Below are 16,104 nucleotides of genomic sequence, written 5' to 3' on the forward strand. Positions count from 1 at the left end.
TGATTTTCAGTTAAAAGATTGACTAGAGATGCAGTGATTAGAATGCATTGCATATAGGGTGAATTTGGGAAAAGAAAATACAGAAAATAAAAATTATTTTCCATAGGAAATATATATATAATGTTAAACCAGGTGAGAGGCTTAGTGACAAAGCTTATCTAGCTGCAGTATTTAGCAGAAAACAATCTGTGGTGTTCTGAAACACTACTCAGTTGAGCACTCTTAAATTAGACTATACTGATCATGAATGGAGATTTTTTCTACTAATAACTGGAAATAGATTGCAAGTTTCTCTGTCTTACAAAACAGTTAAGAACACATTGGTGGATAGTTTGTCGTTATGTTGATACAGCCTCTGCTTGCATCCAACGCCTCAAAACTGTTTGCATGAAAAACCCTTGGATAGAGTCTATTTGTTCTCCAGTTCAAATGGCACTGCCCAGGAAAGCAATTCTACCATGTGCTGAGCAATGTCAGTTCCTATCAACTTCAGCTTAAGTGAAGGGGCACAGCCTCCTTCTTAGGAGATTCAAGGTAATGTCAGCACAGGTTCTTAAGCTGAAATTCAGTTCTCTGCAGAAGCTCTGCACAAAGCCTGTGTATCATTTAAGTGCCACTTAATTCTTTATAATGGAGCTCGGAGTGGATTTGAAGAAGCTGATAGTCTTTTTGCTCTCTTGTCTGCAGAGGGCTGAATTACACCCCTGGTGAATATACACAGTAAAAAGGCAACTGCACTGCCTCAGGAAATACACTATATTCCTTTGCTTTGACTAGTGTAACTCAGTTTCAATTACTGATGAAAATTCTTTGAAATTATGCTGATAAAAATCATTGTACATTTTGCTCCCTTCCTATATTACACCTTGAGCTTCACTCATACTCTGGTATAATGTGCAAACCGAAAACTGAAAATGCAAAAATAGATGTAGTCCTGCAGATGGGAACAGGGCCTCCCTTGTGGCACTGTGTGTGAGGGCCTGTGTGTTGGTGAAGCTCCTGAAGCAAAGCGAGGGGTGGGTGGAGAAGCAGAACTAAAACGATGTAAAAACCAGTAATGGGGAAGAGATCCTGGTGGGAAGCAGAGTGGGGAGAGGGCATGGGGGCTGAGGAGGCACCATTTTGCTACCAATTAGCTGTAAACCATTTGAGCTGAGTAACTCTTCCCTGCAAAAGAAGTTCTGATTCTCAAGGCCTAAATGCATGAACTGGTCTATACCCAGCACAGAAGTGTTTTAGACTTCATGTTTTGTAAAATATTCTTGGTGTGTCTTAAATTTATGGTATTGGCCATATTGTGTGTGTTAATATGGCCAATACCCAGAGCAAGGATCCCATGGATTTGTGATAATACCAATAGCGACCAAGCAAACACTGAATAATTCAGAGATACTTTTTTTAAAAAATAAGATTACTTCAAGTTATGTTTCCAGGAAAACCTCCTAGCTGAGATAGTAAAGGCAATCTAGTCCATGTTTCTGAGTTTAGCTGACTATTCAGTCTCTCAAAGATACTTCATATTGTTGAAACATTGATAGAAATAGCCATTTTTATATGTGAATTATGAAAGTTGTGCATGCAAGTAAGTCAGATTTGGTGTTAACATTTTACTGAGCTTTTTCTGTTAAGCTTGTAACTGGATGCATGCCTTCACTAAGAAAGGATGAGGCTATTATCTGTTGCAGAGGAGGAGTTAGTGTCAAAAACTGATATGATCCAGTTATCAGTAGAGCTGTACCTCTGGTGCCCAAGTACAATCCACATTTCTGTGTATTATGTGCTATAAAAACTTAGCAGAGTTGCTTCAAAAAATTGTAGTTATGAATCATTTCACCATTGATTTATATATTGCCTAATGAACAGTGCAAATTCCTATGTAGACATTTAGGTGCTAAAGAGTTTTTTTTAATTAAAATATTAATATGAATTTCAAATTGAACTTCCACTGAAAGAAATCAGATTTTGTTATATTGCTAGAGCTTACCAACAATTATACCAGAGCTGAGGACACAAGCTTTTTTGTGTCAAAATATTGGAAAGGATTTTATTAAAAGAATTTAAATTGCACTTCTATTTCTTGCCATGATTCAGTGGCATTGGGAATTGTATTCTTAAGTAGTTCCAGACAGAAGTCAGGCTGAATCACACGTTCAGGTGAGCATAAAGCTGCAACTGCCGCTGGAATAAATGCCTGCTTTTAGCCTCCTTGGATTCCAAATTAATTTGATACAGCATAAGCTTCTTGTACTCTTATTTTACTAATTATTTCTCCTGTAGTTCTCTTTTTGCTGGGCTTACAACTATTGAAGGTGTGTTATGTGTATTGGTGTCACATAACATAGAGGAAGCCATGATCTGTGTCCCTGTATGTGGAACAAGTTCTGGCCTTGAATCCTAGGACACTTATGTATGAATTGAAGTGGGGAAGCTTTCTTATAGTCCAGGAAATAATTGGTGAGATGATCCCTGAAGGAACCCAGGAAAGGTCCCTGAGGACCATTTTCTGTGGACTGCAAGCCTTGTAGTCTGAGAAAAAGTTAGTTTGGGGGACCTTTTCTTATTTAGCATGAATATATGGCATCATGAAAGTGTCTCTCTGTATATGTATTTTATGAAAAGTATCCTAAACACTCTGCTCTACAATATTGTCTTCAGGGGAGAGTGAAAGAATAATGGAATACTAGATATTAGTAATATTGTTTACTATTCTAGGAGAAGGAACCCAGATACTACAAAGGTGAACTCAAAAGTAGTATTATAGTCCAGAAAGAAGTCTACAGGTATTAAAGTCCCTTGTCTCCCTATCTTGAAGAAAAGTTTCTCCTTACAGCTCCTCTGCTTTTACTTCATTGCAGTCAGGGCTCTGTTCTTCCAAGACTACATGCTGTGTGTGACCTTGAGGAAGTTTTGCAGAACTGGCTCACCAGAGACGCAAGCATTAAGAGGAGACACAAAATACATATCACACCATCTTTCTGTTAGGGCCCTTCCTAACTAGACTTCTTTTCCCTTATAGTAATAGGCTGTTTGTTCCTGTCTTTTCCCTCAGCTTATTGTCTCCTTCTCCCTGATTTCTCAACCTTTGCTTCATTCAACACCTGTCCTTATGTTCCTAGTTTCTGCCCTTGACTATACCCCTACCATAGCAAGTATCACAGTTTCACAACAGCTGTCATTATGCTGACCCCTCTAACTTTATTATAGCTTTTCTCTTTCCACTGCATGGCTCATGTCTATTTACACTGTCAGCACTTCAGGATAAGGACTGTCTACTCAGGTTTATGGAGAGTCTAACACAATGGATCCCAGTTGTGGGCTACCATAACGATTAGTTAGGATAGGAAGTCTTAATTGTTAGCCCCTCCAACAGTGTTTCCTTGATTAGGAGGAGCATGAAATTAGAAAAATAGCTAGTTTCTATGTTCTTTTGATTTATAATAAAGCTGTCTTTTGTTTTATTGTTGGTTTTTAAGTTTGAAATTAAATTTGTTGGCACAACATGTGTTGTAAATAATTTTGTAAATTGCCTAGGGCTGTCTACATCATAAACTATTGCTGAATTATCAGATAATGAAAATAGACAACTCAAATGAGAAAGTGTTTAGAGATAAATGAAATGTGAATTCTCCTGCCAATTGTTTTTGGGTTTTTTTTTCTTCTTCTTTTTCTGTTCTATAGCACGAATTATCAAAACAAAACAGTGGTGTGAAATGCTTCCATGTTTAGAAGGAGAAGGCTGTGATTTGCTAATCAATAAATCAGGCTGGACCTGTACACAACCAGGAGGACGGATAAAGACAACCACGGTAGGTCACTTCTCTGTTTTATATTTCTTCAATTTCTCATTCACTTTAGTTTGTTGAAAAAAAAAAAAAAAAGTGAGATTTTTAATCATTTTCAGCACTTTTATGTAAAGTTGATTTCCTCATAATTAATGTGTGCCCAAGTGTGCATGCTGAAATACACAGCAATGTTATCACAAAGTACAACATTGGAAAAGATAACAAGTCATTCTCATGGTTATTAAGAGTAGATATTATATCAAAGTTTTCTTAAAAGACACCAGTAGTTTAACTAACGTTTGCATTCAGCCTGAAGAATCTTATTCTTCCAGCATACACAGATTTTCTTATGCTGTTGTAGTGCAGGATATAAAACTCCATGTGTGGTCTATCAGGGTGAAAAGAAAGCTTTCACTGGGAGTTCTGAAGAAAATATTTTTTCTATTCCAATTATACTGGTAAAACAAGTTGCACAGACAGATCTTTAGTTTTCAGTGAGACCTACAGAAAACGTTGCAAAAGATCCCATCTTCCAACTTCCTTTTGGCCCTGGTTTGTTGATAAATCCCTCAGTTCTCAGTTTAGGTGCCTTGCGGCATGTGCTTGTAGTGAAGCTGAAAGTATATACGACACTAATAGTTTCCTGGGCCTATAATGTATCAAACAGATTTCTAGAAAATGGTCTCAAATTCCAGCAATTCCTTGACTTAAAAAATTGAAAAAATCAGAAGAGATATAATAGAGCAATTTTCTGATAGCTTGCTAGGCCTCTTGAAATTATTTCCCCTCCTTATAATCTTTTTTTAGATTTACAGGGAGTTTGAGTGTAATTTAAATAAGTGCAATTTCAAGAATATTTAGTCTTAGACGTACTTATCAGTGAGGACTAAATTAATGCCCATCGTCGCCTGCACAATTTCTCTGTCTGAGCAGGAGACAGAAAGTGGTACAAAACCTTTTACTGTTTTAGAACACCTGTATCTAGAAAATTAACATGATTTTCACTTTTTAAAAAGAAGGGAGATTTGATAATTCTGTATGAGATACCTACAAAACAAATTTTATGCATTGTGACCACTGTTTTCATGCTTCTGTATTTTCCAGATATGATACTCATTATGGACAGGGCTATAAAACTTAACTCATCTCTGAGGTCTTACTTAAATATAGTTTGCCTTTAGATCTTTTGCATTCAAGTTATGTAAATCTTTTGCATTCAAGTTATGTAAGAGTGACATAAAAAAAGGGAAGGAAAAAAGTTTTTTAAACATTAATGCCAACTTTCAAAGGCAAGGAGATCTAATACCATAACTTTGTCATACTTGAAATATAGTCTTAAATCTTATTAATTCAGGAGTGTTTTCTGTATCTGAGGTAAACAGAAAACCTATGTACTGTGACACATTGCCAGCTGTCATTTTAGTTCTTTGTTTGATGTTTTATGGTAATGGCATGACTGAGTAATGCAAAGTAAGCAGAGGATCTATCCTTCGGTTTCTGTCTTTAATGAAGTGATTCAGATATGCTTTCAGATTGAACACCAGAAGCCTGATTCTGATCTCTTACTTGTCTGTATAGCTCTTTAATGCTATTGACATGAATGGAATGACTCATGAATTTGATTAATGTAAATGAAATCATAATCATGCCCCATCAGTAAAATTAAGACCACAGCAAGTATAATATTGTAAAACAGACTCTCCCCACACAGATACATCATCGTCATTGGTAAGGAAAGATTTTGCCAGAGACAACTGTAGAACAGTTCTGAGCATAAGCCCTCATCTAACATCAAGCAGTCTTCAACAGTTGGTATCACACATGCAGACACACAACAAACACGCAGTACTTTCCAGTCAAGCCAGACTAGCAACTCAGAATGCTTACGGAAGCACTGAATGCAGAGCGGGGAGAGGGAAGAAAGACAAGAAGAAAAACAAATACAAAACCCTCCGATAAACTCCCATCTATAATACAGTACCAATAGCATATTGGTTGAAGGGTGAGCTTTGGACCATAGTAGTCGATTTGGAAACTGTGTCTTAGGATGACTTCATGAAATGCATGACAGTGATTAAAAGAAAACAAAATTCCAGTAGAAACACTAAGAGACATTATTTACTCTAGCAATACTCTCAGATCAACAGCGCTAATGCAGTAATTTCTATTTCTGCTCTCAATCGACATACATAAGTTGCCAGGCACTATCATGCCCATCATGGTATTTAAGTGTACTAGGAAGGATTTCTGGCTGGGCAGGGGCATAAAAATGACCACTAGGTAGTATGGGGAAAAAATGTCCAGACATATTGAATTAGTTACTGTACATGGTTCTTAAGTAGGAATAAGTCTTGACAACATCTCCAGCAACAGCCAGATTAGGTCCTTGGTTTTTTAACTATCAGTTTTGTTAAAACACATTTGTTAATCTAATCAGCCCTTTCCTGCTGATATAGCTTGCATCTTAAAGATATTTTTGGCAGTAGGTCTTGAGTTATCATACTGATAGTAGATTGTATAGCAGAGATATCACTGTTTGGTAAATGCTGACTATAATTTGTCACCCGTAATAAAGTCAGAACAGCGTTGAACTCTGATGGACTGAGACCAACTGTTGTGGTAATATCAGCTTTTCACATTCATTCCATAGGGTTTTTAGAAGTGCAGCTTTTTAAGTACTGGGTTTAAAAGCAGCATGTGGAAAGTTAGCACTTCCAGACATCTTATAGATGACATGAGTTCCCTTTTAAGTGAGAATATACTTTAGGACTCATAGTTAAATACGATTCTTACAAAGAAAGGAAAAAATTAGCATTTGTTTCCTGTAGATGAGTTTAACATTTAGTATTTTTTCTATGGAAATTCCAAGCAAACAGCAAGTGAAAATACCCATTGCTGCAAAACAGAAGTGCCATTTCTGTAAAATGTTTGGAAAGGGCTTCTGCTTTTTGCTTTATATTTTGTGTCAAAGTTGTTTACACCTTCTATGCAGAGCCAGATTTTTCAACTGGCTGGCACTTTTTGTGTTGACCTCTGGAAATAATGCAACCAAATCAGAATTCTCTCCTCACAAAAAGTGTTTTATATCCATTTTGTGCTCACTTTGCACAGCTATAAATGACTACACAAGGTGCAAGGCAAAGGAAAATCAGACTCAAAGTATACTCTAAATGGATCTGGATGTCACTTCTGCCCTGTTGTTCTCTCTACAAGGTGTGAATGAACCAAAGATTTTTCATCTTCTAAGAGGCTTTTAGACTTGAGGACTGACTGGGCTAACTGCCAATCTATGTATTAAGATGCTGACTGTCAATACAAGGAAACAGTATGGCAACTTGTAAAAGAAGATAGCAGGAGAATACTACACAATTGTTAGCAATTTCAACATATGAAGTACTTTCATATAACAAATGTCCTTACAGTCACTTTAAAATCTCCTGCCTTGAAAATTCTTTTTTTTATTCTCCTTTTTTTTCAATTATTTATTAAAAATTAAGTTACATGATTTTTTAAATATTTTTTAGTTTTAACACTGCCAGAAGATACGCCTTTTTTTTTAAAGAAATTGCTGAAGGGCCTTTCTATTTTAAATTTCAAGTGCAAACCTTGCTAGTGTATAGATGAGAAGATACACAATGCATTGTTTTTACTGGGGAGATTAATTTTTATCACCCAAGTGTATATATGTTGTCAATGATCCATCACTACCTAATTGTTACTTAATTAATTCCTTCTTCTACATAATGTGATTTCAATGCATGGAGCTTAACAGAACATTCATGCGCCAATTCCTCAGTCGCTAACCTTTTAAACCTTTGCTGTTTTACTGCTAAATTAGCTGAAGTGGGAAATTAAGGAATATGGAGAAGCTAAGAGAGAGCTCACAGTGGATAAAAGGTGTAATTACTCTGACATGGAGCTCAGTGCTTAGCTAGTAAAATTTACTAAGGATCTGGCTTCACCAAGGGACCTGACTTTCTTAATAGAGTTTACTTACACACAGAGCAACTTATCATTCCTCACCATTAATATAAATGACATGCTGGCTGGGTTGGAAAGGCAATTTGTTCCTTACCCTGAAAAATATATATATTTGTATTAGCTGTAATTTAAATCAAGATTTTTTTTCAGCAAAGCTTTATCATACATATATGTATGATAAAGTAACTCAGATAAAATATACTGGTTTGATTTTCATCACTGGCATATGTATGAGCAATGTGTTCTCATACAATTACATTCAGGAAAAAAGAAATATACATATACATATATCTATATATGTTACATATCTGTAACATACTTGAGAATTTACTTTTTTTTAGACTGAAGATCAGCTGGAAATATCCTGAGGCCATGGTCTAGTGGTCTGAGCTTGGGAACTGGGAGCCAGAAACTCCTGAGCTCTAATCCCGGCTCTAACAGTGACTCCCTCTGTGGCCTTGGGTAAGTCACTGAACCTCTCTGCCTCAGTTTCCCCAGCAGTAAAAGTAAGATTAACAATTCTTAGCTCCATACATCAGTGAATTTGGGAGTCCTGACTTAACATTTTAAGGGATTTAGAAATTCACAGTAACTTAGAAATAAAACTAATGTTATTTATAAATGTCCTCATTGGTAATATTCCTGTTGTTGTTAGGTATTGACATAAAACTGGTATTCTGTATTTAGCCTCACCTGCATTCCAGCTCTGAGTGTTTCTAAATGTGCATTTCACATCACCACAGCTCAGCTGATTTTATTTGGTTAAGCTGGTTTTGGAAGTATTTTGACATCATGCCAGTTTTAGTTCCATGTCATTCCAGGATACAATACCTACCAAAACAAGCTTTCAGCCAATACCAGATTAGAGCAGTGGAATGTTGCATGCATGCCATGCCAAATTAAGTTTCACCCTTCCCCTTTGTCAGAAGTGGTCAACTTATGAAACAGATACAATAATACCAATTCTTTACATGTCACAGCTGTGTGCTTCAGTGTCCATTCTACAGATCTGTCAGCAGTTCATCTACTAAGTTCCTTCACTGTCCTAATTGTAGCAGAAACACTATGTATGGACCAAGATTACAGAGGACGCTTTTCATCAGGCTGGTGTATCCCCTCACTCTAGTCCAAGTATTAGCTTTTAGAAACAAGAAGGAAATTAGGATCCTGAATTTTCATTGTGTATAGCCAGCTGTTGGGGAATCAGAATCTTTGGCTATATTTAACCTATAGGACTATCTTTTCTTCAAAGTCCATGAGCTTGCAGAATTGTGAGTCCCTATGTCTTCTCTTTCTTCTCTTTTTCTATGTGTCCCTCTTCATAATGGCATGCCTGACACTGCCTTGTGAGAGACCTTAACAGCAGCAGAAAGGGCTCTCACAAATACACTTTTGTGGTGAAATAGATAATTAACCCTTTTGGCCCATCCTCAGACATACTCACTCTTAATTTCTAGTTGGTTGTCTAGAAATCTGATTTAAAAAAACCCCTATCCTTTAAGCCACTAAGAATAATTTGCATTCTTAAGTCCTGCTGCCAGCCAGTTTTGTGAGCTCTGAGACCATTGCTTCACCAAGCATTATGCATCACAAAGTCCTTTAAAACCAACTCAGGTTTCAGTAGTGTGCTTCTGAAATTGATATTTGATTAAGATTTTCCAAGACCACACCACATAACTGGACGTTAGCCTGAAATAGCTTTCATATGTTAAGACATTGATGTGCTCTACCTTTTATATATACACACCAAATTGAGGAAGGGTAGAACATGAACACCTTCTGCAGAAGACCTTTGGCAGATATTGTTGAGATCAAAAAGTCATGATATCTGCATCTTTGACTGTACATATGAACTACCAGAACTAGGTTACTTTTAATTAACATCTCATTCTAATGTCCCAGTCTATCTATAGAATAAGTCCTAGTCATTGTACAGTGCTTTAACTGAGCCTTTTAATAGTTTTGTATTAATTTGATGTTCTTCTCAGTAGTACTAATATAAATTATGAGAGAAAATACCAATTCTTTACATGTTATAGCTACGTGCTTCAGTGTCTACTCTATAGATGTGTACTTCAAGGCCTAGATTCAACCTATTTATTTCCATGGATTACAAGAGGCTTTAATGCTTTGAGCAGTTTCCATCCCCCTCATTGTTTTCCTGATCTACAAATGGGTCATCATTCACAGGATTGCAACTAGATCCTGTTCTATTAATTTCCAAGCAAATATGGGGTATGGGAGTTGGTTGTCTTAATTCTCAGAAAGGCTAAATACCATGTTTCTACTTCTTGTGTTACAGAACAATGGTAGACAATTTACAAGCAGAATGGTAGGATGGTCTTCATGGCCCCATGTCTTAAGGACTACATGCACAGAGAAACCTAAATAGAAATAAAATCCTCATGAAGCTGAAGCGTCTCATGGAGGGGCCATGCTATTCCTTCTAAATACATGGGTTCTCTTGCATATTAGTAATGCTTCAACTATTACAGTCTTTTCAAAGCTGTGCCCTTCTTTGTCATACCAATGTATTGAAACCTGCACATTGTATTTTCCATTATCCTTATGAAAATACACTTCTTCATGTCAAATAACTGATCTTCAAGTCCTAAGCCAAAATGGTAGCAAAGATTTTGTGATTTTTGTAGGTTGAAAGGAGCTGTCAGATATTTAAAGTACCAACTTAAAGAGATTAGCTGCCTTCCTCTGTCCTGAATGCTGAATACTGGTTCTACTGATGTTTGGTGATTCACATTGCCTGAAAAGAGACCAAAATTTACACCAAAAATAGCTTGTAGTGAAATGGCATACTAAGTGAAATCATAATTTGTTAACATCTCAAATAAATCCTTGGAAGGAACTAGGGAAATTTAAGTTTTGTTCCTCACTTTTAGAACATGTATTTTCAGATTGCAGTAATTAAGAATTATACTAATTTTTTTTGTCTTTATAAAGTTACAGAAAATATGAGTGCCCACTTCTGCATGGGCAATTTCAAAGATGTTGTATATTCTGTGCAAATAAATAAACAGAATTTTAGATAGATAAGACTTCTAGAGATATATTTTCTTTCAGGATTCCCATTACTTATCTCACAGTCATATTGGGAATTCTAGCATTCAGTCCAATCTTACTATGCTAACTTAGGGACAGGCCAGTTTTAGATTCAGTGAGGTAAAAATGGTTTCTGATTAATGCTTATGAACTATGGCTTTTCGTGGTTATACAGATTAATCTATTTATAAAAACAGTTACTGCACTGTAAAATGAGCTACATTTTGATCCGTTTGAGGTCTGAACTGTCACTTTCAGTAAGTAAATGAAAGCTGATTCTACCCAAGGCAATAATAATAATTTCTGATAGTCTGTTTCATGGGTTTGTGGAATAAATTATGTTTTCGGTAAAAACACCAAGCAGACCCTTTGTTGGGTTGGGGATTTTTTCTGTACTTTGAAAACAGAATTCTGAAATGGAAATAAAACCACATCTGTAACTTGGTGAGTTCAGTACTCTGTCATAGAGTGAACCCACACAATGAATTGTGGATATTTGAAAAAGTTAAAGTGTTCAAAGTCTTTAAAAGGTGCATTTAAGGAATACCTAAATTGTTAAGTTGGTCCTGATAAACACAAAATACTTTCATTTGAAATTCTTTCTAAATTGCATACTTTTCCAGGACACCAGTAAAAAGTATGTTCTTTTATAGGGTTAGGATTATCTTTCATCGCCCCCAAAACAAGAAAAGAGCCTAAATTTAAAAATGGAAGGCTCAGGGCACAGAAAATTCACGCCTCTAATGGATGGTTCAGGTATCTGCCTGGAAAATTTGCAGGCCCATCAAAGAGAGTCTGTGAAGAACCTGATACTAGATTTTTAAATTATTGTTTGACAATTTGGTCACCACTTGCATTTAGATAGGCCTTTCCAAATTCTGAAATAACGTGGTAACCGGTCTAAGAAATAAGCATGTTAAGAATTAGTATTGAGATGGACTAAAAGCAACAGACAAACCAAATTCATATTAGTAATGGTAATATTGGGTCTTTTTGTGTTTTGACAATTCTTAGCATAACAGATAGACATTCTAAGGGTATGGACAGCATCTTTCACAGGGTGAGCACACGACATAAAACCTATAGACCAGTGCCCTTGTGGGGTGACAGCTGGAAGTCAGGAGAATGTGCTGGTTCACTGGTTGTCTGTGGTAAGCCACTAAACCTCATTTCTCACTAAACCTCTCATTTCTGCTAAATCAGACAATTTGATACAGCGCTGCCCACTCCTACCATATATGCTTCATGATAGATTGATACTGTCTGAAGGTTCTGATTTCTTGCATGAATATGAGAAAATCAATTTTCATTTAATAAGTGACTGCAAAGAGAGACTATCTGAGGAAACAAACCTGGAGATTAGTTGTGCAATTTTTTGCTGTAAGTAGCACAACACACTGTTTTTAAGAAAGGATTCAGTAGATGCTGGATACCATATGGTTGAACTGAAGGGGACTACAGGATACATTTTATGTGTGGAAGAAAAATAGATTTGATAATGCAAACGAGGAAAAAGGCTGGAAAGACTAACGCAGAACTTGATATATAGTTTAAAACACGTTTTTGGTGGGCATGTAAAGTAAACTTACGAAGGCTGAAAACTGGTATTTCACATCAACCCCAAGAATTTAAAATGCTGGAATTATTACACACCCATTTTGCCCAAAGAAAATGTTCATGACATAAGTGTTAGAAGATGAAGTTATTGCACATGTATATCCATTTTGGAACATTTCCATTTTTAAGAATACTCCCAAAGATTTCTGTTAAATCATGCAAAGCAAGCTAGAATTCTTGGACTGAAAAAAACAAGCAGTGAATATAGAAAATGAAAAAGGTGTTTTAGTTCATGGATTTTTATAATAACATTTGACACATTATTTCTTAAAACCATACTTGAAAATTAATTCAGAAAGGCCTGTCATATTGAAAACTGTCATTTCAACAAGATACTGATGGAGGACCTGCGAACAGTGCATAATAACACTTAACAGGAGTGTATTGATCTAGGTCGAGGTGGCCCAGGAAGTGACAGACTTGTGAAAAGTCTAATGTTATTTTATTAAGAATGGTTTCAAAAGCATAAAAGATATTAAGCTCTTAAGAGTGATTGAAAATCTGTGAAAGGTAGACACATAACAGACATTTCTGTTTTCCAGTATTCCACTGCTATATTTTCATTAACCATTTGGAATAGAAATACTCAATAGCATTATGTCTGCATGTAAGTTTCTTTACCTTGGGGGCAGACCTTAAGGATAAAGATGCCAGTTTTTTTGATCTAGTTAACTCCTGCCTGTGAGGTTTTTTCAGCTACTCCTCTGGATCACTTGCATATGAGCATGCAGGGGTATGCAGAAAGACAGTTCAGTTTACAGTGTCATGAGAAAGTGATAGCCCAAAACTCGGGTTATTCCTGTTTTTCATTAGGTCTTAGTAATCTCATTATACATGAATGAGACAAGAGGTTGGAAGTGAACAAAACTGGCTGATCCTTGATCCAAATAAAGCCAGGCAAGGGTGGGATAGCAAAATCAATCAGCAAAATATAGACTAAGAGCTTTTCTTTCAACTTGTAGTGCAGCTTCATGGTAGTCTAAACCAATCTAAATCCAGAGTGCCCCATTCCTACTCTCCCACCTCACTCTGTCTGTATATGCCTGACTTCTGTTTTGGTCAGGCACTAAGTGCTTGTGGAAATGTCTGGGATGCAAAATAGCCATCACTTTTTGCCAGGTTAGTTTTCAGCCAGATCAGCTTCTTATTGCAGATTAAATTATTCTAGGCCAAAACCTATGAGGCTGTCTGCCTTTATTACATAGTTCCACTGCCTTTGGGCCATCAACAATTGCTGATGGATACCTAGTTAGCTTTTTTCAGCCAACACTGCTATTCTTCCCCACTTTGCACTTACCAAAGAATTATGAAAGTTGACTCTGAAGTAAAGACAAAGTGCATTAAATACATCCCTCATGTGAAATATACCAGTGTAGCCCTACATGAACAGGATAAGATGTTTTAAAGTCCATGTCCTAAACTCTGGAGGATGTTGTACTTTTCTGGACCAGGGCTTTTAAAGGTAGCATCTCTACTCTCTAATAAATTTACCTTTTAAAAAAAAAAAAATTCTTTTCTCTTTTATTCTTCTCCTTTTAGTTCCTGCCTCTTTCCTTTCTCTCCATGAAGTCCTGAGAATTTTCCCTTACACAACAATTCTTGTTCTAGCCACAAAAGAATGAGATATTTTGTGGTGTGGGAATGTCAAATGTGTAAACAGTAAAAGAAAGTTGTCAGGTTTATGGGAAGACTGATAGTTCTTATAATAGTAGAGGTAGCATGGGAAAATCAGATACAAGCCAACTACTGTATTTTTCACTAGTCTCTGAGATTTGACACACCTGGGCTTGAACAGGACACAAATTATATGATGAAATTTCTTTCTAGGCATTGCAAATTTTGAATTGAATTCCCATCTGTTCATATCTTAAATGTGTAAGCCAAGGACATGAGCAAAGGTGCCCAGCTTTACTATCCATCCAGAAGAGTGGGTACCTATCCAGACCTCAACCAGGACAGTGAAATTTCTGTGCACAGTGGCTTTGCAGTCAGATTAGGTATCTCCAGAAGACAATTATATCTCTCCAGACTGTTATTTATCCAATGACAATATAAAAATCTATGTTTCATGGAGAGAGGTCTATATCCTCAGTTCTCTTCCCTGATTGGTGTCTACTACTGAGCTTAGACAAACTATCCTGTCAGTTCTCCATGCAACTTCAGATTTGCTGCACAGTGCTTTAGTTTTTGAAAAAGGAGTGAGAAAATATTCTGATTTGACATATTTGCCTGGTGATCATGGAATTTTCCTGGGATGCAGGATGGGGAGATTCAATCACCCTTGCGATAAATAGGTCTAGATTCATCCCAGAAAAGTGGTTTACCTACTGACTGATATGCAAATGATGGATTGCCCTGTTGTCATCATACTTGCTTAAGGTACTGCCATGTTTTTCATGATTCATCCTAGTGGTTCAGCCTGACTTCATATTCTTGTCTGCCTAAATCTGGAAAATAGTAGAGGGACCTCCATTTAGAATGTGAACGAACATTTTTTATTTAATACTAACTTCAGAGAGAGCTAATAAATATAAACTCTAAAGACATGCAAATTAAGAGATTGAATTTGGAAGGTTTAGATGTTTATCACCTAACCTTTTAGGTGGCTTGCCTTTTCCTTCATGTTACTTGGTAAGCAATCAGGGTGATTATCGCAGAACTTTTTACTGACTTTTGAAATTTTTTCATAGTAACTTGTTATTGGTGGAAAAATAAGAACTTGGAGCCATTAGGGAATCTGAACAGAGGCTGTGAATATCTTGGCTACTGCAGGCAATCCGGAGGATCAGGTTTACCCATATAATACTGCAGTAAACAGGTTCAGTGGAGGCTGGGGGAGCAGTTCTAAATGCATTTGAGGGAGAACGCTTCCAAACATTTAAGTTTGATGCTTACCTTTATTTTATAGTCACATTTTATGTCTTTATTTTTAAATCAAATCATCCCCTGTTACTCTCATTCCAGAAGACAATTTGACGTGGAGAGCAGCATTGCTTTCGCCTCCATTTCATTGAGTGCATACTTGCACTTAATCATCTGATTTTCAGTAGGCTTTGTTATGTTAAATACCATACCTTTCATCTTTGTTTTTCCTTTGTGAACTGCTGTTTTCTCTTTCTTCTCATTCTTGATGTAACTAACTCTACTGAAATCAATGGTACAACATGATGAATAAATATGTATTTATATAATAATGCTTGATAGAAGGTCCTCTAATTGCAAGACGAATGCTTTCTCAAATGTCTGTATTTCACCAGTAATCTCTTTGTCCTTCTTAATAAATGATAAAAAATATAAGACTACTGGCAGATGTTTAAAATCTGGGGTTATTTGGTAGCATATTATGCAGTTCTGCTCAAGTAAGTGTGAAAATATCTCTACCTGCATTGCTGAAATAGTCACACTGTTCTGATGGGTTGTCATCTGGCTCTTACGGGAGCAATGTAGCAACTTAGTAATGTAGAAATCCACTCCCGTTATATCCCCTAGAAGTAATATTTTATTTTTCATTTAGGAACATCAAAATTGAACTGGGTCAAAACATCCTCTTACAGTGTGTTTTGTGCCACTCTTTTATTTGTTTTTGATTCAACATATGAAATAAAACTCTAACACTAATACAAATATAGTTGTATTTTTAATGGTGAACTTGAAGGAAATAAAGGGT

At 36.3% G+C, this 16,104-nt stretch overlaps 1 protein-coding gene across 2 annotated transcripts in view; it reads left to right on the forward strand.

Moving 5' to 3' along the window:
* The window catches only part of TAFA5 (TAFA chemokine like family member 5), a 410,454-nt gene that overhangs the window by 328,846 nt on the left and 65,504 nt on the right, over positions 1-16,104 (forward strand). For both annotated transcript variants that reach the window (XR_011148129.1, XM_069003863.1), the window contains exon 4: positions 3,679-3,806. Coding sequence is in view for 1 of the 2 variants with exons in the window: in XM_069003863.1 (XP_068859964.1) it covers positions 3,679-3,806 (128 nt within the window). In the remaining variant the exon portion in view is untranslated. The remainder of the gene's footprint in view (positions 1-3,678; positions 3,807-16,104) is intronic.

Source organism: Aphelocoma coerulescens, chromosome 1A (genome assembly GCF_041296385.1).
Source record: "Aphelocoma coerulescens isolate FSJ_1873_10779 chromosome 1A, UR_Acoe_1.0, whole genome shotgun sequence".
NCBI classification, from domain to species: Eukaryota; Metazoa; Chordata; class Aves; order Passeriformes; family Corvidae; genus Aphelocoma; species Aphelocoma coerulescens.